The 24337-nt window shown below is 41.7% G+C and overlaps 1 protein-coding gene across 4 annotated transcripts in view; it reads left to right on the plus strand.

Annotated features, from left to right (window-relative positions):
• sorcs2 (sortilin-related VPS10 domain containing receptor 2) overlaps window positions 1–24337 on the plus strand; it is a 443700-nt gene that overhangs the window by 250969 nt on the left and 168394 nt on the right. For all 4 annotated transcript variants that reach the window (XM_078936689.1, XM_078936690.1, XM_078936692.1 and 1 more), the window contains exon 3: window positions 16313–16412. In XM_078936689.1, coding sequence (XP_078792815.1) covers window positions 16313–16412 — 100 coding nt within the window. The remainder of the gene's footprint in view (window positions 1–16312; window positions 16413–24337) is intronic.

The raw sequence follows: 24337 nt of genomic DNA on the forward strand, positions 1-24337 counted from the left end.
TCCACTGTCAGACACATAGATTCATGTCTTTTTTTTCCTCATCTGAGCTGGAATCTGGATCAAAACCGAACGGCTGGAGTGGGGGTGTGGAGTTGCTTTGTGCCAATGGTCCTGCCCACAATGCAAAGACAAATTTCTGATGAACTCCTGCCGCTCTGCAGAAACTATGTCCTAGAAAACGACACAGGTTTTTTAGATTTTGTCTAAAAATGGAAAATTATAATTAAAACACCACTGGGAGCGCTTTGAAACTAGATCAAAAGATGATCAGAGTGGGACTTTGAAGTCTTAGGCTCTAAACATCCGTGTCCAGTGCTTTCAGACGGTGACCCCTGCAGTCTTTGGATCTTGTTAGCTGCTTTCATTTGAACACTACTATTTCTGTGTGAAAATGAAGCAGTTTCACTCAGCACCACCTTCGCTGAGACTAGTCAAAGAAGGTGGGATCCATCTGAACCATTAAACAGACATTGACCAATAAAATGTGAGACTTTCCGATAAAATTTAGTTGAAATCTGATGTATTTAAAATATCATAACATTGGGACGCAAACATTTGTGCTGAATCTGTTGGACCTGTCCACTACACAGCTCTCATTCAGGCTCAGAAAAAAGATCTACAAAGAGAGAGAAGAACTGATGGAAATCAGAAAAATAATAGGATAATTTCTTTCCTGTCTGTCAGCCTTTATGGACTCTGCTCCCACTGTTTCAGCACTGGTCCACCAAAGTAGTTTTCTGCACTATTTTATGCTTGTATGCTCAGGATCTATTTTTAGCACGATCAATACTGCATGTGGGTCCGTGATGTGATGTGATCCTGGCAGTATAGAAGATCCTCTGAAGAGCAGCACACACCTACCACCGAACATATAACGGATAGACAGACCCATGCAGGCTCTGCATGTCTGCTTTTGGTTTCTGGTCATATTGAAGGGATTTTCTACCTGGGTTTGCAGGGTTAGGAAAATATTTTGCAGCTATTGAATAGTTTCATGGCCTGTGTTTTTCTTTCAGTTGTTGTTATTTTGATCATACTCATGGTCACTATCTACTTTTAGATAGGTATGAAAGTAGACCTGTTAGGTATATTAACATTGTATAACTCATGAGCACACTTTTTTATAAAGATCCCTCAAGTTAGCATTTTGTGTGCACATATTACTATTTCGTAGTCACAAATTAGCATTTTGTGCCCACAAGCTAGCAGTTTTGGGTAAAACCTTGACCTAAAAGTTTCCTACAGAGTCCTGAACGTAATATTATACAACATTATTAATACTTAGTTTTGTCAAGTTAGCATTGTGTGAGCAAAAATTACTAGTTTGTAGCCACGAATTAGCATTTTACTAGCATTTTGTATCAAAGGTTTGACTTAGAAGTATCCTACAGACAGTGACGTGCGGTGAGGTCAATGGCTGGTGAGGCACTGACGTCATCAGTCAGATTTACAAACATATGAACCATACTGAGTAACTTATTCACCATTTGATTGACAACAGTTAACGTGTTTTGTTTAAAATATCATTTCAACATGTTTTTTTCATATACAAACTGCAGCATAGAAAAAGCACAAACCTTATTATCGTCTTACCTTTACTTGTAAATAAAGTCCATACGCCGCTCCTTCTGAAGAAAATGACTTGCCGCTTGCTATCACTTATTCTATTATTTTTTAGCGTCATAATCTCAGGGCTCACCGGTGCCCCCTAACTTGAGGCACGGGAACTGCTGGCCTCACCCAGCGGCTTTTTTGCCGGCGTTTAGCGCTCAGCACAAGAAACACGTCCCTCACATACAGTTATTTATAAAAACAAACACTGTACATCATATACGTCTGTTAAATTATGTAAACTCAGCTCATATAGTACAAGTGATTGAACCGACATACAGAGAGACAGCAGTACCGTCTGACTGCATAGGTATTGCGCAATCCAAGGTGAGGCTCAGCGGGCTGGTGCCTCATCGCACGTCACTTCAAGTTAGCATTGTGTGAGCAAAAATTACTAGATTGTGGCCACAAATTAGAATTTTACTAGCATTTTGTATCAAAGTTTTGAACTAGAGGTATCCTACAGAGGCCTGGACATAACATTAAAAAAAATCCCTCAAATTAGCCTTTTGTGTGCACAAAGTACTATTTTGTGGCCACAAATTAACATTTTATCAGTATTTCAGGCGTACAAGTCAGCATTTTGTGGCAAAACCTAGAAGCTTCCTAAGAGCCCTAGATGTAACATTGAAAAAATACATATACTATTCCCTCAAATTAGCAATTAGTATGCACATATTACTATTTTGTAGTCACAAATAAGCAATTTATTAGCATTTTGTGCCACAAGTTTTGTGGCAAAACCTTGAGCCCTGGACATTACGTTAATAAATATTAATAATATAGTGGCATTTTGTGCCCACAAATTACTAGTTGGTGGCCACAAATTAACATTCTACCAGCATTTGTTGCAAAGCCTTGATGACCCAGAGGTTTCCTACAGAGCTCTTGGCACACAAAAAAGTTCCCTTACGTTAGCATTTTGTGTGCACAAATTATTATTTTATGGCCACAGATTTGCACTTTAGTAGCATTTTGTGGCTAAACATTAATATTAAGAAAATACATAAAATATTCCTTTAAACTAGCATTTTGTGTGCACATGTTACTATAATTTGGCCACAAATTAGCATTTTATTAGCATTTTGTGCAGAGAAGTTAACATTTTGTGGCCCAAGCCTTGTCATAGAAGTGTCTTACGTAGGTCAACATAAATAGTTTCCTCACATTGGTATTTTGTGCACACAAATTACTGTTTTATTAAAGTACGCCACACATACGTCACCTCCAATTTCGAGTCTCTGATTTACACCCCTTTTTAAACCTTTTATTGTTAGTTGTTGCTTTAATGCGTGTTGCAGAGGCAAGTGTAAACGAAACTTCATGCCTTAATTGTGTCACTTATTTATTTATGAAACAGAGGAAAATATAAAGGTAATATCCAATGTCCACAGAACAGGGCTGTTTAATCCTGGTACTGGAGTTCTCCCTGCACTTTTACTGCTCATTACCTGGATCAGGTGTGCTCAGTCAATCTGAACATTTTATAAACAGCAATCAGCAGCAAAGGGGGAAGAGAGGGCTGGAAATCAGACCTCCAGGTCCAGGATTGAAAGCAGAGAGCCTTAGCAGAGTCCAGACAAGACCGTATTAGAGAACACTGCCCCTCTCAGCCCCTTTTCTCTGCATCCCTCGCTCCTGGAAAGAGAAAAAGGAATCGCACTCCCTGGATTTTGGTAGCACTTTGTCGAAGTGCCATTGCAGCGCTGGAGGCATGTCTGTTTAATTCTGCGCGTTGCTAGAAAATGTTCAGTAATGCCCTGCTCTGCCGAGAGGCTGACACGCCGAGAGGTAGAACGGCTCCGAGCTGACAACGTGAAGCATGAAAGAAAAATGATCCACTAATGCAGAGCCTGTTAACCTCGTGTCTAACTCCAGAGTGAGCTTCAGATTCCTCCATTTAATGCTCACTGTTCAGAATCTTAGCTTAAAAATGGAGCTCAAGTCTATAAATTTCCCCACTGGCGAGGAAACCTGCGTTTGAGCCCCAGGCATCCCAGGACCTCCCAGTTGAAAACTGCCTCTCTCTTAAATTGATGACATTCACTCGAGTGATTTGCTTCAAAATGACAATACAGACGGGAAGAAGCTGATATAATATGCCTTTATATTCTGTTCAGCTTAGTCACTGATGCCTGAACAGCAATTGGCAAATTGCATGCGGAAGTGCCTCCTACGTTGCAAGTAGTCTGAGCCGGCTGTGAGCCAGAACACAGTGATTCATGCTGGAAGAGCACTTCACACTGGTGGATAGTCTCTTGAAGAGCACAGAGTCGCTGTGGCGTCGTCATCAGGTGCACAATGGTAGAAGATGCTAAAAGAGGTCTCTGGAGAATCCTTCATGCATTTATTTTTTTCTGTTTGGACAGAAATATGATGAGAGATATTCACAAAACCACCGTAATGCAGCATAAACATACAGTAAGAAGCCTTTCAAGGGCCTGGAGTGGCCAAGCCAGTCTTCAGATATCAACCCCATGGAAAATCTTTAGAGGGAGTTGAAAGTCTGTGTTGCCCATCGTCAGCCCCAAAACGTCACTGCTCTAGAGGAGATCTGCACGGTCGAATGGGGGTTATGTGGTTCTCAAAAAGTTTCTGTTGCCATGAAATCCGAAAGCTTACTTTAGCAGATTCTTCTAAAAATAGAGCTGTTTATTAGTATTCCCCAGATGGCCAAAACATTTATGGTTCCTATGGAGACAAAATCAACAGAAAATCTGCCATTTAAAAAAAAAGTAGGGTTTTTTTTATAAACTTGTCACTGACGTCTCTGACCAAGGTGGCATTAGGAGAGTGAAGGGCGTGTAGCAGCCATTCACCCAATGAGGGCAAGTCAAAAGACGGCAGTGGGGCGTCTGTGGGCCATACGACGGCGCTCACAGCTTTAATTTTGATTGTTTTTTGCATCCACAAATCTGTTAATGTCGATTAAAAAAAAATGCAATCAACATTTTTTTCAGGACATGGGCTGTACTTAGTTCTCAGGAAATGCAGAGTAAAGTTTGGTGCATCAAATCCCACAGTCAAGCCACGTGTGGGGTAGCCGGTGCCAAGGTAACGGCTGTATCTCACTGAAGATTAACTAGTGGCAAAACCACAGTGATATTTTGGAGAGAGTTTCCAAACTTAAAAACAGGTGCAGGAATTCCTAACTTTTCCTCCATGTGCGCCACAAGCTTTTGTGTTGTTGAAATTGTCATCAAGCTGAAGTCGATGATGGTTCTCATTTATGTATCTTGAAGTTGAGTTATGGCATCTGGACCCATTGTCTTCTATTCTTGACAGGTTCCATCTGTCCAGACTAGGTGTGTAAGGATTCGTTTGAACAACAATTTGATTCATATCATAGTCTGATCAGACAGTGGATATTAGTTCATCTTAAATGATCTGATTCACTGACCTAACATCGATCCAAGACATCTTTAGCCAAAGGTTTAACCAGTGTGATTCAGAGAGAAATACGTGGGTACTAACAGTGCTGGTGAAGTTTTTCAAATTGCTTGTATTTCTTAACCCTTGTGCTATCCTATGGGGTCCAGTTGACCCGATCCTCACATTAACATGTTATTCATACCATGACAAAGGTGGATAAAGGTGGAAAGATTTCATGTAATCCATGGACACCAGTGAAGATAACAAATCATTAAGGTAAAAGGTTCAGAGCGCTGTCTAGTGGGTCTAGATGACCCAACTCCCAATGTTAAAGTGCCTAGGATAGCACAAGGGTTACAACAGATTGAAATTGAATCATCATTACACCCCTTGTCTAGACTGATGACGTAATGTTGATGAGACATCAAGATTTCAGGTTTAGTGTTTGCACAACACATTTGATCTCAAAACAGTCATGAAATCATTGTGAGTGTCTCAAACCCACTCTAACTCACTGCCGTCTCAGAAATAGTGAGAAATGGGATTACTCTCTGTCTGTGAGAGGCTGGTGAAATATGAGACCGAATTGCAATTGAACGGTGGCAAAACATGTGAATCCCATTTGCAAGACAGGTACGGCGAGGAAATCTCAGGAGAATAGGGGCACAAAGTTTTCCACATCAATTTACACGGATTCAGTGAGATTCTTCAAAAACATGATAAAAAAAACTCTCTCTTTTGCAGTTTGTTTTACACCAATGTAGTCCAGTAAAAAAAAAGAAAAGAAATGGCTAACCCAAACCAAAACCTGCATTTGTCACAACTTTAGCTTTAACTGCTCATGAATGAAACCGCATACTGAGAGCATCTCCTGTCTTTGTGGCTTCTCAGTGCTGTTGCATTTGGCACTGCAGTGTATTAACTATCAAGTCTTATAAATAATTGGGAAGACGCAGTGCACTTAATGCATATTTCAGATTCAGTGGTGTTTTATAATCATGCTTCATACTAACAGAGACATGTCAGAAAAGTGAACAATGCTAACTGGCTCGCTGGCTGGAGTCCAGTGCACTGCAGAAAAGATTAGGGTTGTGTGTAAGCAAATAATCTTATTATGGTATATTTTCCATGTCAGACGCAGAGAAAGTGTTCAAATCACCAATTTCTGAAAGCATCCCAGGTATCATGCCTTCTGCAGACATACCTGGGAATTAAAGCAATCGAAAGTACCTTGGAAAATGCTGATTACAGCAGAGCAATGCAGATATGTCTAGATACAGTATATCACACTGGGGGCGGTTAAATCATGAACTGGGGTTATCAAGACACAACTTTCCAACAAGGATTTGATTATGTAAACCAGGGATGCCCAAATCCAGGCCTCGAGGGTGAACCGAAGCTCAGTCTAATTGGTAACGAACCAAGCCCATCTCAACAGATGGGTCAGAGAGCAGTTACTGGTCCTGGAACGGGGTCTGCTTGGGAATATTCAGACTGAAAATGTATTATTATTTATTATCTGGGAAAACGAACTTTGGTTCACTTTAAGCAGACCAAATGTGCCCAGTCTGAGAAACACCATAAGAAACAATCCAAGGTCATAGATTTGGTTCAAATCAGGGGGTTTTCTTCTGTTGCCTTTAATAGAGGCCACACCAATTACACTTCATCTTGTGGTTTCCAGTGTTTGTCATGTTTGGCATCTTCCCTGCACTCTGGTGGATGCTAGGTTTCAAAAAGCTGCTAACAAGCCAAGTGAATCGCTTGAGGTTCATGTTGTAGTTGACATGCAGGTAATGTTGGAAAAATCCAGCTGTAAAAGGTGGGGTTACTTACAGTTAGGATTTCGTTGTATGACCTTCTAGTATCAACAACAACAAAGAGCCTTGCATGTTAGCTTGCTTGTCTGAAATATTTGTGGGGAACTTTAGCTCTGTCTAACATAATGCATGTCTCTTGGCTTCATAGTCACCTGGTTTGTGCTTGATGCTCCACACTGGAGAACTTTAAACACAGCAGTACAGTCTTTGTGCTTGCACCTGCTTGCATCACCAACACAACTTTTACTGCTAAAAAAAGACATTCCATCTGATAAACCACAATTTATTTGTCCATGTTTTGCATGAACTACTGTGCTGCTTTGATGATGTTTTTATTATGACTACGTCAGTTATGCACAATATCAGATATTGTACAGTGTAATTGATGTCATAGGTTTGGAGAGAGTTCCATGTTGCACCAGAGGGATGCCAGAGATCCCTCTCCTCAAACACAACATTTTAACCCTCCACGCCTGAGCATGGAGGGTTAAACAGAGGGGACTTTAGGACTTCCTGGGGGCTTAGCGTTGGGTTGGTAGTCCGACCTACAAGAGTTATAAACGTCAGCCCAAGGCATGTATGGTTTTATGGTTCAGCACTTACCAGTTGGAAGCAGGCTAACAACTGACAAATACCTTGGATCAGTGTTCCTTCACTTTTTTTAAGCCAGACACCGGTTAATGTCAGACAATATTTCCACAGGCTGGCCTGTATGGGGCCGAAGTGTTTTTTTAGCTTCTAGATTCCCTTTGAGGGTAAAGTTTATGTTCATTCTGTGCAGCTGCTTTATACTGAACCCGGGAACTGACACAGTTGAAATAATAAATATTCCGTTCCCTCGAAATAATGTTTTGTTCCTTCGAAATTATATTACATTCCCCTGAAATAATTAATATGTGCAAACGAAATAATTATTCACGTGATTGGTCATTCATAAACACGGATGGTAGCAATACTTGAATTCAAAGCAGATACATTGTTTGGAAGACACTGAGGATGTTTAGAGATCAGATTTATTTATTTTAAAAAGTTCTACAAAAGCATCGGTAATAGATAGATAGATATTCTTTATTGATCCCACATTGGGGAAATTCAATTGTCACAGCAGTTCCAAAGAGCAGAGAAAAGAAAAGTGACAGCAATGTGCAAAAGTGAGGGGTGTTCCCAAATGTGCAAGTATACAAATACAAAAAATGTGCAAAAATAGAAAAAAGTAAAAAGTAAGTAAGTAATAAATTATGTACACTTTTACAACATAACACATGTTATGCCTAATAATAAAATTAAATAAATAAAGTAAAGACAGAATATACAGATGAGCTATGGATGTATGAAAACCGGTTTGTACATGCATTTTTAAACTGTGGCATTGTACAGTCTTACAGCTGTTGGGATGAATGACCTGCGGAACCGTTCCTTCCTGCATGGGGGGTGTAACAATCTGCCACTGAAAGAGCTGTTCAGTGCCTCCACTGTCTGATGTAGGGGGTGAGAGGTGTTGTCCATGATGGATGTTAACTTGTTCAACATCCTCCTTTCACCCACTTCCTCCACAAAGTCCAGTGGGCAGCCCAGGACAGAACTGGCCCTCCTGACCAGCTTGTTCAGTCTCTTCCTGTCCCGGTCTGTGCTGCCTGCTCCCCAACAGGCCACGGCGTGGATAACAGAGGCTACCACAGAGTCATAAAATGTCCTTAAGAGAGGCCTGCACACTCCAAAGGACCTCAGTCTCCTCAGAAGGTGGAGGCGACTTTGGCCCTTCTCATACAGGGCATCTGTGTTTTGAGTCCAGTCAAGTTTCTTGTTGAGGTGAACACCCAGGTACTTAAAACTGTCCACTACCTCAATGTCCGAGCCCTGGATGCTCACTGGTGTGTATTGTGGTGTTCTCCTCCGGAAATCAATCACCATCTCCCTGTAATCATGTCTCCATGTTTGCGTTTCTTCACGTCCCATTGCGGTCTTCGTCCTGCCGCAAAAGTCACTTTCCGCCGATACTTTCGTGTCTCTGTGACCCACATTCTTTCAAGAGGGGAAAAATAAAAACAAGAATGATCGATTTATTATTGTCTAAAGAAAAACGTAATATTTAGGATGCCCAAGCTTGCAGCCACCCTATACCGTAGCGATTCTCCGGACATAGCTCGCTCGAGATATGTGCTACGAGCTCTTTTGCTTGTCATTCCGGCATTCGAGCAGCTGCAGTACGGGATATTGTAGTTTAGGGTCGAATAGGAATAATAATATTCAGGACTTGTCTTTTATTAACAGACTCGTTAGCAGTCACTTAACATCCGAAGGCTACATGCTATGTATCCCATCATGCATCACACATATCCCGTAATGCATCTCGACCAATCAACATGTCCCTGTAACTGTGGTGCGTTAAAAAAAACAGGATAAATGTATATCAGAATATTATTCCGTTCCCACGCATTAATTATTCCGTGGGAAAGAAATATTATTTTTTGGGAACGCTTTATTTAATTTTTTACCCACGTCAGATCCCGGGCTCTGTAGCTTTAAACTTTATTTGTTCTCTAGATTTTGTGTAGGAACCATACAAATGTGATATTGGGTGTCTCTTGACCCATAACTGTGGAAATTAAAAAATTAGACGCCATCTTTAGCCTCGGCTGACTTCTTTGCTGTGATGGAAAAATGGAAAAAGAAAGTCACTAAAACTGTTTTTTTCTAAATAATTTGAAGAACTTTATTAGCAGCAACATTGTAACATTAGACAGCCGGTTGCTGAATATGCTGCATTATCAATATGATTTGTGGGAACAACTGTCACAAAAAATCCAAATTTGGAGAAAAGACTCCAGTTTTTGGTCTGTTAAATGCAGATTTCTATTATTTTGAAATCAAAGGATCTGCTTTTGTTTCCTTATTTGCTCTGCAAAGAAACTTGGCAAATACGCTTGTTTTTTGTTAACTTTACTGGTTTCAATTTCAGCAATGGTGCATCCGCTTTAAGGAAGTAGTGGATGGTTTTCCACACGTGACTGAACAACTTGACATGCGTAAAGAATGACTTGGATTTTGTGAACAGAAACCGATGGTTTTCTTAAGATAAGACTTCCTTCAGAATCAGATAATTACATAAAACTGAAAAAATACGGGTCGTGTTTTCTTATTTTCTTTTTCTGCCGGCTAGTCCCAACTGTACCACGGCCCAGAGGTTGGGGCACCACTGCCTTAGATATTTGTCCAAATCACGAACATGACCAATGGATGAATGTTGATTCACAATGTTGTTTCCCTTCACATTTTTCCAATCAAGTCTGCTTTTTTCTAAGCAGTGTCATACTTCCCTAGTCGAGGTATTTCATAAATGCAGTTTGGCCAAAAGTATTGTACTTAATGAGATGATAACATCCAGCTTTGACAACCCCCTATGATCTTTTTTTTATTTGTCTATTCCCAGCGGTCTTTTAACTGTGATTATGCGGTTTTTAGCCAAACTCGAAAAACCTGTCGTTTTCTAGGACGACCCAGTAAATGCAAAGCGGCAGGAGTTCATTAGAAATTTGCCTCGGAGTTTTGGGCGACCCTGTCAGCGCAGAGTAAACCTCCCTCTTTTCCCATGATCGCTTTGTTTACACTCTCTCCCACTAGCTTACAGCCCCTCACATCCTCAAGCTAACGTTGGGGACAAATGCAAAAAAGTCTAGCAATATCAGAGCTATCTAGCCGTACAGTTTCAAACTAGATTCCAGCTCAGACGAGGAAAACAAAGACGTTCATGGATCCATTTGTCTGCATCAGAATGGAGCGGAGCGGGAAGACTTTGGCCTGAATTTTCACAATAATTTGAATAAAGAAATACTTTGAAATACAATTTTAATCCTATTTTTTACATATAGAAACCTTTATTTCACCAGGCAAAACATTACAAACTATTTCTTATTTACAATGTCACATATTTACATATGTCCTCCATCATCAGAAAAATGCTACAAGAACATGTTAACAATACCCCAAAAACAACATTCATCATTTATAAACACTGAATCTCACTGCTCTTCGTTATTTTCTGCTGTTTTTCTGCTCCCAACTGGCCCCCCACGGAAGGCTCTGCAGCTCTGCTTTCATCCACTTGTGGGTTTATTGAGAAGTTTAAAGCTTTGACTGCTAACACAGTCATCAGTGCCAGATCTGTCCATGTCCACGGAGCGATCCAGGGTTAAACACCACACACAGACTGGCAGGATAGATGAAAACACCGCCTGCCTCACTGCAGAGCAACAACTCAGCCCTGCTAGGCTGCTCTGTTCTGTGCAGCTGTCTCAGTGCACTCTGGGAGGTTTGATTACTGAGGGGCTGCGTCTGTGTTCACGTCTCTCTGTGTGTACGTCTGTCAGCGGTTGATGTCCCACTGCGAAAGAGAGTAAATCCTCTGATCCTTAACCAAGTTGTTGTGCTCGCTCCTAATTCTCATCCATCAAAACTGCTTCTGCTTGGTCCCCTCCCGTCAAAGCCCCAGCCCCCACATAAATGCTGAAACTTTGCTGTTGTTTGGGGTGGCTGCAAAATTATTCACAACAATCTTTCAAAACTAGACACAGAATACTGAATTCACGTCTATGAGGTTTATTACTTTTTCTAATTTTTGTAAATCCTCCTTCAAGGATTTACTTTTTTTTCACCTTATTTTTGACTGAGATGAGATTTTTCCATGAAAAAGTGAACTGGAGGCATCAATGATCTATGGCTTGAGCTGAAACCTGTTTCCTTCCCTCGTTGGGGGTCTCCGAACTGCCACAGAAAACCCATCCAGCCGCCTCCCATCCACTTCAAAGGCATAGTGGGCCTTTAAAGCTGCCAGATTTGAGGGTTGGTCAGTCCTTCAGAGGAAGCCTGAGGCTGTTTTTGCTTCATCGCAGGGCTGACAGGTTGTGCAGTCACTCCAGATTTGTCACCAGGCTCAGACCACAAACCATAAAGTGGTATTACGGTGAACAGAGAACGGATTCTAACTCGGCAGGGGAGTTGGAGAGAATGAGCAGGTCACTTCTCCTCACTGCAGATTCCCTCTCCTCCAGTCGACTCGAAGCTTTTCTCAGAAGTGAAGCTGTGTTAATAATACACAGGGGAGGAATGTTTATGAAGAAATATATAGCCTCTATCCATTCTTCTTGCTGAAATACTCCAGAAACTGTGGGGCAGCAACATTCAGTGAAGACCTGGTGTGAAAGAATAAAGTTAATGAAAGCTGCATTGAACGCTCTGCAGCAGGTTTTCACCTGTTGCCCCTCTCAGGACTATGCAGACTCCCTCTTTTGTTCAAGTCCAAGTTAAGCGTTTGAGCAAAAATGGCTGCAATTGTGAAGATAAGCTCACAGGAACTATTTCTACTTTTCATCTGGATCTGATTGTTTGGATTTCTCAGCACGAATCTCAATTTGACCAATTTCCTTATCAAACTTTGTCACATTTGACACTTTTTACACAATGTGATGTTATTTTGGGCAGCCAACCAGCCTCCTGCTCTGGTCTTGTGTTGATAAAAGGTGTGAAATCTAAGAGGATTCCTCTAACTGTAAAAGAAAGTGTAGCCAGTACTCTGGCATAACCCGCCCATATAGACACATTCTGATGAAAATAGTGTTTTTAACATTTTCTTGTGGTGTTTTCCGGATGGAGGACATTTATAAAGAAAGTTGGGCTTAAAATGGCATTTCTCAGGATTTCTTTGTTCAAATTGTTGCAAATCAGAAGCAGATGGAAAAATGCAGCCTGAAAAAGACGGTATTTGAGACGTAGAAATCCGCTGGGCGGGCTGCAAGCTCCAGTCTTTGTTTTCTCCGTCTGAGCTGGAATCTGGCGCCAAACCATACTGCTGGATTGCTCCAATATTGCTCTCCATTTTTGTTACACTGGTCTAAAAGCTAGTGGGCATGGTTGCTCCATGCCATTGGCCCCGCCTACAACTTGGAGGTGAAATTCTAATGAACTGGTCACGCACCGACAGGTCCAAGGAAAAAACAAGTAAAAACCACTCCAGAGGTTCGTGTGAATGAAAAATACTTAGGATTTTTACTGACATCAGCACAAGCTCTAAAACACAGACCCTCTGACATCTAGAACCACAATGCACAACATTTTATAGGACATGGCCCCTCCCCTGGGCCAGGTGGTTCCATTTAAGCTTAACGGTTGAATTTTGGTCAGGCCCTACAAAAGCCTACCAAACCCAGAGTTTGGGTCCTTTGACCCAGGAAGTGAAATTGAAAAGGTGAGCAAAACAGTCAGCAAAACGTACTAAAAGACAAAAACATAATACACCCAAATGGTGATGGGTAGATGAGGCCTCATGAAGCGTTTCGGCACCTTGCCCAAACCGTTTTGAGACTGCGTCGATACTGTGTCACCCAATACTGACTCCTGCTCGACCCAAAACGTCATTCCAGGCAACCAAGAGAAAAAACTCCGCTGAGATATTAACCCTTATGCTATCCTAGGCACTTTAACATTGGGAGTTGGGTCATCTAGACCCACTAGACAGTGCGCTGAACCTTTTTTCTTCAATGATTTCTGATCTTCACCGGTGTCCATGGATTACATGAAATCTTTCCACCTTTATCCACCTTTGTCATGGTAGGGAGAACACATCAATGGTCATCTTAACCCCATAGGATAGCAAAAGGGCTAATTAAATTTAATCTAAACACGATATTTGTCATTGAAGTTCCTCATTCCCATGTCTCGCTCTATAATGTCCCGGCATTGAGGAGGTGCTTTTAAGTTTGACAGTTCTGCAGAGCAAATGTCACATTTTACCTCCAAAACATAAAAGGATTCATTCATAAGAGTCCGTTTGAAATGGAATTGTGTTCTGCTAGATCAGGGGTGGTGAACAAGTTTGACACCAAGAGCCGAATTTTTTCACTGTGAGAGTCAAAGAGCCACACCAGACACTGACCTGCCAAGACGTCCACACACAAACACGCAATCAAAGCCGTGTTATTTTCCATAACACACTCCTTTCCCTACAACACAACAGCAAGTATTGTACTTGTGTTTATTTCAAGGAAAGTGTCCACCCTCAATACTCACATATAATGCAGCTTAGCCAGAGGTAACACATAACTACCCTCCACACACACATGCTCTCTCTCTCTCTTTCTCACTCTTTTCTCTGCCTCCCTTTAACACACTACTGCTCAGTGACGGGCGGTGAGGTTGATGCTGGTGAGCCACCGACTCCTCTGAAGTCAGATTTATGATGATAAAAACTGAATATTTCACCATTCATCCAACAGCATTTAACTGTTAAGTCTTTGTCTCTCAACATTCCTCTTTCAATGACCCTTACACCAACAAATACACAAACATCTGGACAGAGCATCCTTCTGGTGTCTAAGTGATTCATATTCACAATAAACACATTCAATACATTAGATTTCAGATAACAGCTACCTGGCTCATGGTTTTACACTTAAGATTCCCCACTTCCCATGAGCCTTAGGGGCTGAAGGCGGTGCTTACCCCCTGGCCAGTCGTAGCCTCTCAGATCAGTTCCTTTAAGTGAGTGTCAGTCAGAACGGACCGATACCTTGATTTCACGTGTTTCAAGGTAATAAACAGGGACCGGCAGACATCTATGGAGGAGAACGTCAGATTGACAGCAGCTCTTTTACACACGGGTATTTCTCCGTTCTCCAAAACGTAACAGGGCCTTCTCTCAGAGAGATTTCAGCTCAATCATCTCCGGTTCTCTCGCTGCCTCATCAGTGACAAGCGGGGATCTCAGGCAGTCAGTCTCTGCATTAAAGGATCCATAAGAAAAGTGATCTGCGGTCGTTTCCGTCCAGTTGCGCAAGCAGCGTCACTTTCTGCGCTTTATTCATTTGGACTGCATCCTTCTGCTGTTTGAGCTCCGCAAAGAAGGAAAGTGGAATGATGGCCGTTTTGAATGTGCACTTTGTTAATAAAGGAGACAATTTGTGTCAGATCAGGAAGAGTTTTTAATTTTTCTCCGGGATACGTTTTGTTCTTTTCTGCCATGAACTATTTTACTGCTTCCAAAAGCTCATAATAATAATAAACATAGTGACTTGCGATTCTTTTCAGTAAAAAAGTAAGAATCTTCCCATTTTTCCAGAAACGTCCTGTGTTCATCTTTATTCTCTGAATTTCACCATTTTGACCATGAGGCTAACAGTCTGCACGCACATCAAATCTGTATCTGTTTTCCGGCATCGGGCGTAACCTGCGCAAATGATTGGCGGCCACGAATGTGTCGGGAGCAAAAACACACACACTGCCAATTTACTTTTATTATTGTTTATTTTAATACCCTCTGATGGTTTGAGTGTGGTTTAAGAGGGAAAAAATTATGAAATGAGGCACAGTATATAGAAAATGTGATGAGACGCAAAGAGCCGCACGCTCATTGGCCAAGAGCCGCGTGTTTGCCACCTCTGTGCTAGATGAAGCAGAAACCGAGAAGACCATGAGAAAAGCCAAAAACACTATTAAAACTATTAAATCATTCCACAAACTTCATTGAAACACCACATTCAACAAAGAATCATTAAAATAAAAAGGGGGGGGGGGGGGGACGCGCATCCGAAAAAAACAAAATTCCCCTACTCTGTTAAACTCACCCAACCCAAGTGACAGTAATGTAACTGAGAAGATCTGGTGATTTTTCAAAAGAAAATATCTTTTAAAAAATAAAAGATAGCTTCTCAGACTCTAAATAAAGAAAACTAACTAAAACCCGCCAGATTGACGCGAAAAGCCCCCAAATAAAAAATTAAACCCACCCAATTGGGTGGAAACCCGCAGAATCTGGCAACACTGTTGGTAGACGCGCTTCCTTGTGTGGCTCATCTGTTACACACCGACACAGTGGGTGTATTGGTCATGTGACTTCTCCTTAATGCACCGACACGGGGTTACACTTTAGGAGCTCGAGCTCGTCGGTGTTGCCGGACCCATCACTACACCCAAACAAACCACCCAAACTAAATAAGGAGCTGCCCACAGAGTGTATGTCATTTTGTGTCATCATTATCAGGGGAATGTTGAATGTGTGCACCCACCCGACCAGCATTAGCTTGATCCCTGAGCGTATGATGTCGACGTGTGTTTGGGTTTCAGACAGGTGAAACTGCCACAGAACTCCCGCCACTCTGCAGAAACTATGCCCCAGAAAACGACAGGTTTTTTTTGGGCTAAAAATCGTAATTAAAAGACCATAAAAATATTTTTCTTCCATCCCCATCATTATGTCAGACATGGCGCCAAAGTTTCACCCTTTAGGAAGCTTACAGATGGATTTTATGAATGTGTGGCTCCTTTGAGCTGAATATAAAAACAGAATTAACATTTTCATCCATCCATACATCTGAAATAGTTTGCCCCCATTTTGCCGATCAACCCATGGTTGTGCGGTTTTGCATGAATTTGGCCCTTTAAAAGACCAACGTGTTGACCATTGAACCATAATCACGCACTGAACTCTAGTTTTCTCTTCCTATGTTGCTTGCTTTCAGGTCATCTGACTACGGCACAACCTACACCAAGCTGAACCTGATGCCGGGGACAACCATTGTGGTGACGAGTTTCTACATCTGTCCCAGCAACAAGAAAAAGGTAGAACGGCCTTTTTGCTTCTGCTCATAGATGACAGACCCATCAGTCCTTCTTGAGCCAAGCCCTGATGTTTGTCCCCAGAGCACTCTGTACTCTGTGGACAAACATAAACTCCTGCTGCAGAACTGCAATCATTCGGTCCACATGGAACTGCAGGAGAGAAGCAGGCAGCAGATAAGCTGAGAGGCACAGTAGCGACTTAAGCTGTGATAGAAGTGGGCTGCCAGCTGTGGGGTCTGTCTAATTGCTGGGCGTTATCACCAGGGTCCAGAGTTCTTTCAGTCGATGAAGAGATGGAAGGAGATTAGATCGAGTCATTTCTGTGACTTTCCGCTCTGGTCCCCTTGACAGCGGCCAGAGCAGTGCAATCTCATCTTCCTCACACACAAACAAAAGTGTACGCAAACACCCGACAGTTCGGAACAGACAGCAACGGGAGCCTTTAAGCGCGTTGGGGCTGTGTCATTTTAATTCAGCTTTAGTTCTGAAAAGAGGCAAAGCAGAAAGAGCTGTCGACTGCAAGAGCGACTTTTTCTGAAAGTGGCATGTTGTGTAATGAGTGCTGGAGATAAGCTGCTGCCTAAAAACACCCCTGGCCTGCAGTGGGGGGGGCTACAGGTCCAGGTTCGGCGCTACCTGCTGGAACGGGTGTGTGTTTGGTGTAGCTTGAAATGAAAGTCTCCACTGAAGGTGGATGAAGGGATTGTGTCTGTGGATTTATTTGCAGATGGACATTTGCTGTGATAGTTTCATCCATGCTTTCTCCTGTCTCCTCTTCAGAATCCAAGTTTGAAGCCATCTTGTCCATGAGATGGTCTGACACTCGATCAAACACAGGCACACCCGAGTGCGTGTGTGAGCAATATCGCTAATCACATGGAAAAAAATAAATAAAACGGCAGACAAGTTGGTCTGGGGGCTCAGGGCGTGCGGGGGAAGGGCACAAGGTGTGAGGACTTCAGGTAATCAATTGCACTGGAGGCAATCAGAGTGAAAGGTTATTCTTCAGACTCAATGTCGTCCTCTGGCTTTCATGTATCTCAGTAGAATTTCCATTAAAGGTCCTCTCTAGACTCTCTTCAGGACTTCTAAGACCCCCTGACTCTTTTCAACACCAGTAGAATTGTAAAAACTTTGGGACATCGTCTCCTTTTGCTGACGTACTTTTCAGAAGACGCGTCAGAGTACTTATGAGAAATGTTTAAAAAGATTCAAAAATTTGTTTCTCCAACAATAAACATTTAATCAGTGTTGGATTACTTTTAAAGAGTAATTTATTACTTTAGTTACTAGATCAAAATGTAACATTAACTTTACTCATTGGCCAATTTAATCCTCAAACTAATAAAGCTATTATACACAGGATTCCCTTGTAAAATCCACAAGATACAGAAAGGAAGACGCAACAGAAGGTCAAACAGGTTTGTCTGAACCAAAATGTTTTTCTTTTGTTTTTCTTCCGTTTGTCCCTTTCAGGGTCACGGGGCTGCCGGAGCCTATCCCTTATGGGCTAAGGCAGGGGGCACCCCGAACAGGTCACCAGTCTGTCGCAGGGCCACAATCACACACCCATTCACTCTCACATTCACACCTATAGACAATTTAGAGTTGTCAGTTAACCTGTGAAGCATGTTTTTGGACAGTGGGAGGAAACCGGAAACCCCCGAGAAAACCCACGCATACATGGGGAGAACATGCAAACTCCACACAGAAAGGTCCCCCATTGATGTTCTGTTTTTAGGTCCCCCAGCTGGGACTTGAACTGGGGGCCATCTTGCTGTGAGGCAAGAGGGCTTGCAAAAAAAAAAAAAAAAAAAAACATCCGGATCCGGATATTACAATAGAAAACCCAACTCTCCCCTCCGTTAACACGTATCCCATGACCCCACAAACAACGAACACCTATAAAACCCGAGTATCGGCTCTGCTGTGTGGAAACACTATATTGTACGGTGGCCGAGAGGTGCAAGACATGCTTACATTTAAGATACAAGAATAACAAATCACAGTACAAATGAACACATACTGAAACACGAAACAACAGCAAGTCATGAAACTGATTCATGCATTGCATTGCGCTGCATTGTGTTGCGCTGCGTTGCGTTGCGCTGAATTGCGTTGCGCTGAATTTCGTTGTTCAGACACAGAAATGACGGAGGCGATGTGAACATTCCGAATGATTAGTGAACAGAGAGGAACTGGTAGTGAGTCTGAACTGGAGCTGAAAATGTCAGAATGAAAACAGAGAATACAGAAAGAGGAGGGGGTGTTAATGAAAGAATTAGGGACTCTGATGTTTTCTGATGTGGATTTCCTGGTCCATTAACAGTTTAGCAGAGTGTGAGCGCGAATGTGCGAAAAACTTCAAGTCCACATTTCGCCTCACCAGCTCAGCATATCTGTGAAAAGCAAAAAGTCTCTTGAATGTTTCAGGTTATAGCCAGCAGCACCTCTCCTCCGGAGACACACAGCGTTAGCTTTGAGCAATCAAACATCAATCATAGCGCGAAACTCAAACCAAGTCAGGACAAACATTTAAAAGGTGATTTCATAAACAAAGACTCTAACTTTATTGATTACACAAACAGGAACACTGCTGTATTTTACTGATGATGATTTCAGTTCTCAAAAATCGATTGCTTTTTTGTGTGCATTTGAAAGGTTTCTAAACAGGCAGCAAAGCAACAAGTTCAGGAAAAACAAATTATAATTTGACTAAAATAATCAAACCCCTTTTGTCAGACAGAAAAAGCACAACAGACAGAACAAAGTGTAGAAAAGAGAAGTGAACTCATTTTGTAGTTGGAAAAAAAAACGAAACCTGAGGGGAAGAAGTATCAGACTAAATGATGCTGCAGATTTACTGTCAGCTGTGTGACAGTTCAAAGAGCTTCAAAGGTGAAGACGCTCAGAGATTCAGATATGGAGACATTATGTCAAAATGATGATTGAGAACCACTTTTGTCTTTTCAGATAGTTTTTCCTGAGACTGACAGTAAACCAAGTTCTGTAAATTCTCTGCAGAAATGTGGTAAAAAAGACATAAAAGAGCAGCTCTGCCGTAGATTAAACACTAACATGCTTAGAATGTCCTGTTTTTAGGCGGGAAATACACACGATTGGAATGAATCTGGCTTTTGTTTTTACTGATTGGGGTAGTCACCCCAGATTGAATTACACTAAGAGGGATTTGGAATCTTTTGGCTTTCCTACACATTTGCATTTAGAGGACATAAACCGTTGGAACAAGCAATCCAAGGGATTATTTCCATTTTAGTGATAAACAAGAGGAGAAACCATAGAACTGAACATTTGAGCCAGGATTGTCATTTTAGTTTCTATCCAACCAACCAATTTTTTAAAGCTTCTCAGGGACCTGGTTGCTGCGGCAACAGCTTAGATGCTATTTCCCTCTCTGTCGCCTCTTTAGTATAATCTGAGGGAAAAATTCTACATTCCCAACATGTTCAAGAGACAGACTATGCTGGGCCGTCTTTGAGACGAAACAAACCTTAATGCTGGACTCAGAAAGCATGAAAACAAAGTCAATCGTTACTAAGTGATTCTGAATTCTGAATTTAGCCACCATTATGAAGGAATTTGACAACAAAGTGCATAGTTGACACACATGGAGAAGTCAACCCTTTAACACCAGAGATGTTGGCGGTCCTGGGCGCTGTACAGCGGCCGTCACCAGAGGTTCCACAGCATCCCACAGCTCATCAGAAGTTCAGCGTGTCGTGTGGAAATGTTGCTCCTCTTTTAAATCCCCAACCATGATTGACCAATATGGCTTCATCCGTAGCCCCTCCCACATGTAAGGAGCTCGCCGCTCCATGGCCTGAAGATGAGGGCGACGTCTCCATTGATAGATATTGAAGATGAGCGCTAGTGGCGACAGTGGCTCAGGCGGTTGAGCGGGTCGTCCAATGATCGGCGGTTCGATCCCCACTCCCACCAGCCAAATGTCATTGTGTCCATGGGCAAGACACTTCACCCTCCTTGCCTCCAGTGTGGCTCCACTGGTGTGTGAATGTGCATGAATAATCCCAGTGATCTTACCATCACCAAGTATGAATGAGGAGTGAATGAATAATGGACACACTAAGCGCTTTGAGCGTCTGGAAAAGTGCAGAAAAATCCAATCAAATAATAGTGCCGTGGCAAAAATGAGAATGTATCTGCTGTCAATCAAAGTATTGTTCACATCCATCGCCATGTTTCTGAAACCCTTATCATTTGAGTTGGTTTGTGTTTTTTCACACAATTATGATTTAATGAAAACAGTGTTATTGGGAAATTGTTTTTTTTATAATTTTTAGAATTTCAATAAAGTTCTGCGCATACGTGTGATGGAAACACAGCTACAATCACTGGGAGAAAGGTGACCCTAAATGAAATGAAGTCTCAGAATGAATCCATTATTATTTAGCATTATAAGGCTTAGCTGAGCGGAAATTGTAGGGAGGTTTAGGTTTTGTGGTGATGATCTTTGGCAGTAAAGAAGCTGCATTGATGAGGAGCAGCAGAGCTGAATGGGGCTCATAATAACTTGCCAAATGTTGAGACTTTAAGGAACTTTAAAACCTTACATCTTACACTTTGAAACTAGAGGCTGACCAGAAGCCGTTGCAGATCAACAGAGGTTCAGCAGAGTTCACAGGAGCTGCTCTGTATGTAGGCTGTGTTGTGGGGGAGCAGAGTGGAGGGCCTTGCAGTGGGTTTTCTCTGTGGGTGATGCATTTCGATTGTGCTCTCTAACGGCATGTATTTTGGGGCCTTTATGACGAGCTCCTGGTTTCAAAGTTAAGATCTGCATAAAAGCCTCTTTGGAGGCTTCTGACCTGATTACAGCTTTTGGAAGCTTCAGAGCTGCAGGTCTGTTCCTGAGTTTCAGAAAGCCAAACATTTGCAGTGAAAAAAGGAAAGTGATTTTTTTTCTTTCTGTAACACATGTCTGATGCGTTGGCTGCTGTCTTAATTGAATACGGCCGTCTGGGATCTGTTGTCGTTGTTCATGTGCTGTTAAACTCCGATTACATGCTGCACTGTTGGGTTTCCCCACTTTACTGCCTTTAGTGATCAGACAACATAAGCAGTAATTAAGTGACTGCAAACATGAATACTGTCTTTTACCAAGCATGAAATGAGCCCTGGAGAAGCTATCAGTGCAGCCAGCTTGAAAAACACCCGCAGCAGTATTTGGTGTGGTTGATAAATGCTGAATTATTGCGATTCTGCCATGATGGGCGTTCGGAACGAGCCTTTGTGGCGTGTAAGTGACATTCTGAATGGGGGGGGGGGGGTGTTGCGTCACATCTATTATTCCTGCGCCGCATGCATTAGTGAGATTTATATGGTGCTTTCACTGTGAAATAAACAAAGCAACAAAAAAAAAAAGATGCACAGCCCATCAGTAGGGCTCTCTCTGCTCCAGCGAGCTTGTTTTCCAGCAAAGAAAACAATTTCCTGGACGAATATCAAAGAAGAACTATGCACTGCAGAGCTGTGTGCTGGTGGGAGTTGTTGCAGAGTTGCTTGGGCATCCAGCTGCATCACAGCAGGGATTGAAGTCTGGACAGTCAACAAAACATTCATCATATGTCTCTTGGAAGAGGAGACTATTCGTCTCTCCTCTGGAAGAGAAACTTCCTGTTTTCTCACAACCTGAAATAATAAACTGCTCAAATGACGCCGAAATTCTTCTGAACCTGTTCCAGCATGAACCATTCTTTGCCAAATCTAGTTACATAAACAAGCACTATGGTATCGGTTCACTCATTCAGACGGAAGCTGCACAAAGCTGCACATGTCATTATTCAGCTACGGACACACCGGGCATGTGACACGTGTTCAAGAACTTCCTAAACGTGGCTTACTGAACGTTCTACAACTCGTGTTGTTCAGTGGTAAACCGCTGGACAAGCAGGGAGGGGCTTCTTCTTCTACTTCTGCTGTTTACCAGCACGTCAAGGCCCACTTTTTGTGGTTGATTCAAATCAGCAAGTGCCAAGTGTTGCAGTTTCTCAAAAGACCACTGGAGGCAGTTTGCAGAGGGAAATCATTTTTCATTCTCTGTGGTGTTTAGAATGTAAATTTTACACAAAATGAACATGTTTACAATACTTATTTTATGGAAATAGTCTTTGATTGACAGGTGAGTGGACTTCACAGAGCTTCAAACTCAACTTTGCCCCACACAATTTACCTTTTTGTTGCTAAGTTAGGTGTAGGCAACTGCAGATAACCTGCCCATTCTAACTCAGGTATCATCTTGACCTTCAGACTCCCTTTGATGGTGTAGAAAAAAAGCTCTTTATTTTAAAAAACATAGAATAACTAGAAAATTGACCAAAAGAGAGATAATAATGAACTAGAAGGAGCTGCTGTAGGTAGAATGCTATATTACTGGATGAAAATGAAACTTAAAGGGTAATAATTGGCAATAAAAATAAACAAATAATTAACTAAAGAAATTATCCAAGTTGACCATAAGAAAAGTGAAAACAGCACAATAACAAAAAAAATGTTTTTGGGAAAAATGCGAGCGCCGGGTATCGAACCAGCGAGCTTCTGCACCAAGGATTCCCCATGAATTTCAATGGAGGCAAAAATCCTGGAATATCTTCAAAAGTTCAAGGATTTGAAGGGCCAAAAGTCATAGCTGGAAAAAGCTGAATGAGCTGAACATTTTAATAATAGAATGGTGAAAATAGCTGAAAAATTGTAGGAGGAGTTACGTACCAAAAAAAATGGCGGAAGAAACTATTATAAAGAAAGAGAAAACAATGGTTGAATACTTTATTGAGAAATGTTTAAACTGTGCAATATGTTTCAATTCACATTTTTGGATTTTTTTTTTTGTTTGAAATTATGTGGAAAAAAGTAAATTGTAAACTCACGTTATTTTTACACGTTGAAAGACTTTTATTTTGAAAAGCTCCTGCTGATGTGAATATCCTAACTCGTGACAGCCAGCCGGATTGTATCCAACTGTTCCGCTTTAAGGAATAAAAAAAAAAAATCATAAATTTTAAACGCCATTTTTGCAGTAGTCATGTGTTCAAAAAGTTCAGTTCAGTCCCCATTTAGATCTCCGACCTCCACAAAGATTTTTGCGCTTTCTGAGAGGAAACTAAAATTGATTCAAAAAAGCTTATAGAGGCTTGCAATAGTGCGGCAACTCTAGGTGTATTAAAGTTTTAAAGATGTTTTAAAGATTCGGACAAAAAAGAAACTGACCATCAAACATGAAGCTAAATCTTGCAGCCATCAGACTGAAATACAACCGTCAGTGCTGTAGGGGTGAGTCTCACGATAGCTCACAACTATTTGGACACAAAATTGAGAGAAAGATGCACAAAATACGTCCACTATTTTTTCTTGGAATCATTGTATCACTCACAATTAAGGCAAGAAACCATTAGGTTTACACTTAAAGTTTCAGTCTCCGACATTTGTCAGAAAGCACTTCCAGTTTGTTTTCAGTCGACCCAAATTTTCCATTTGCAGAAAACAACACAGCATTTCAGGAAGTAAACTGGGTCTGCCCAAACACTAGAAACTTTTAGATTTTTTTAGTGCTTAACAAGTTAGGAAGTACCTGACTTGCTAAAGAAGAGCATCTGGGATGACAGAGAGGACAGGAAAGACACTGGAAGGAGAAACACTGGAACATCTGCAGTCAGGACGCACACGGCAGATCAGGAACTGCAGCGGTCAGAGAAGAAGAAGCCGATGAACAAACAAAACATTCATTGAACAAAAAGAAAATCCAAGAAAAGGTGCGACAAAACGCAAACCTGTGTTATTTCTGAGCCAAAGCGGGTCCACATTTGGACCTAACAAACAGAGATTTTATGAAAACTTTCAGTAGCTGTGTTTACAAAAGTGATCGGAAAGAACGCCTGATCGGAAGAAAAATG

Source organism: Oryzias latipes, chromosome 18 (genome assembly GCF_053564925.1).
Source record: "Oryzias latipes strain Hd-rR chromosome 18, Olatipes_Hd-rR_3.1".
Classification (NCBI taxonomy): domain Eukaryota; kingdom Metazoa; phylum Chordata; class Actinopteri; order Beloniformes; family Adrianichthyidae; genus Oryzias; species Oryzias latipes.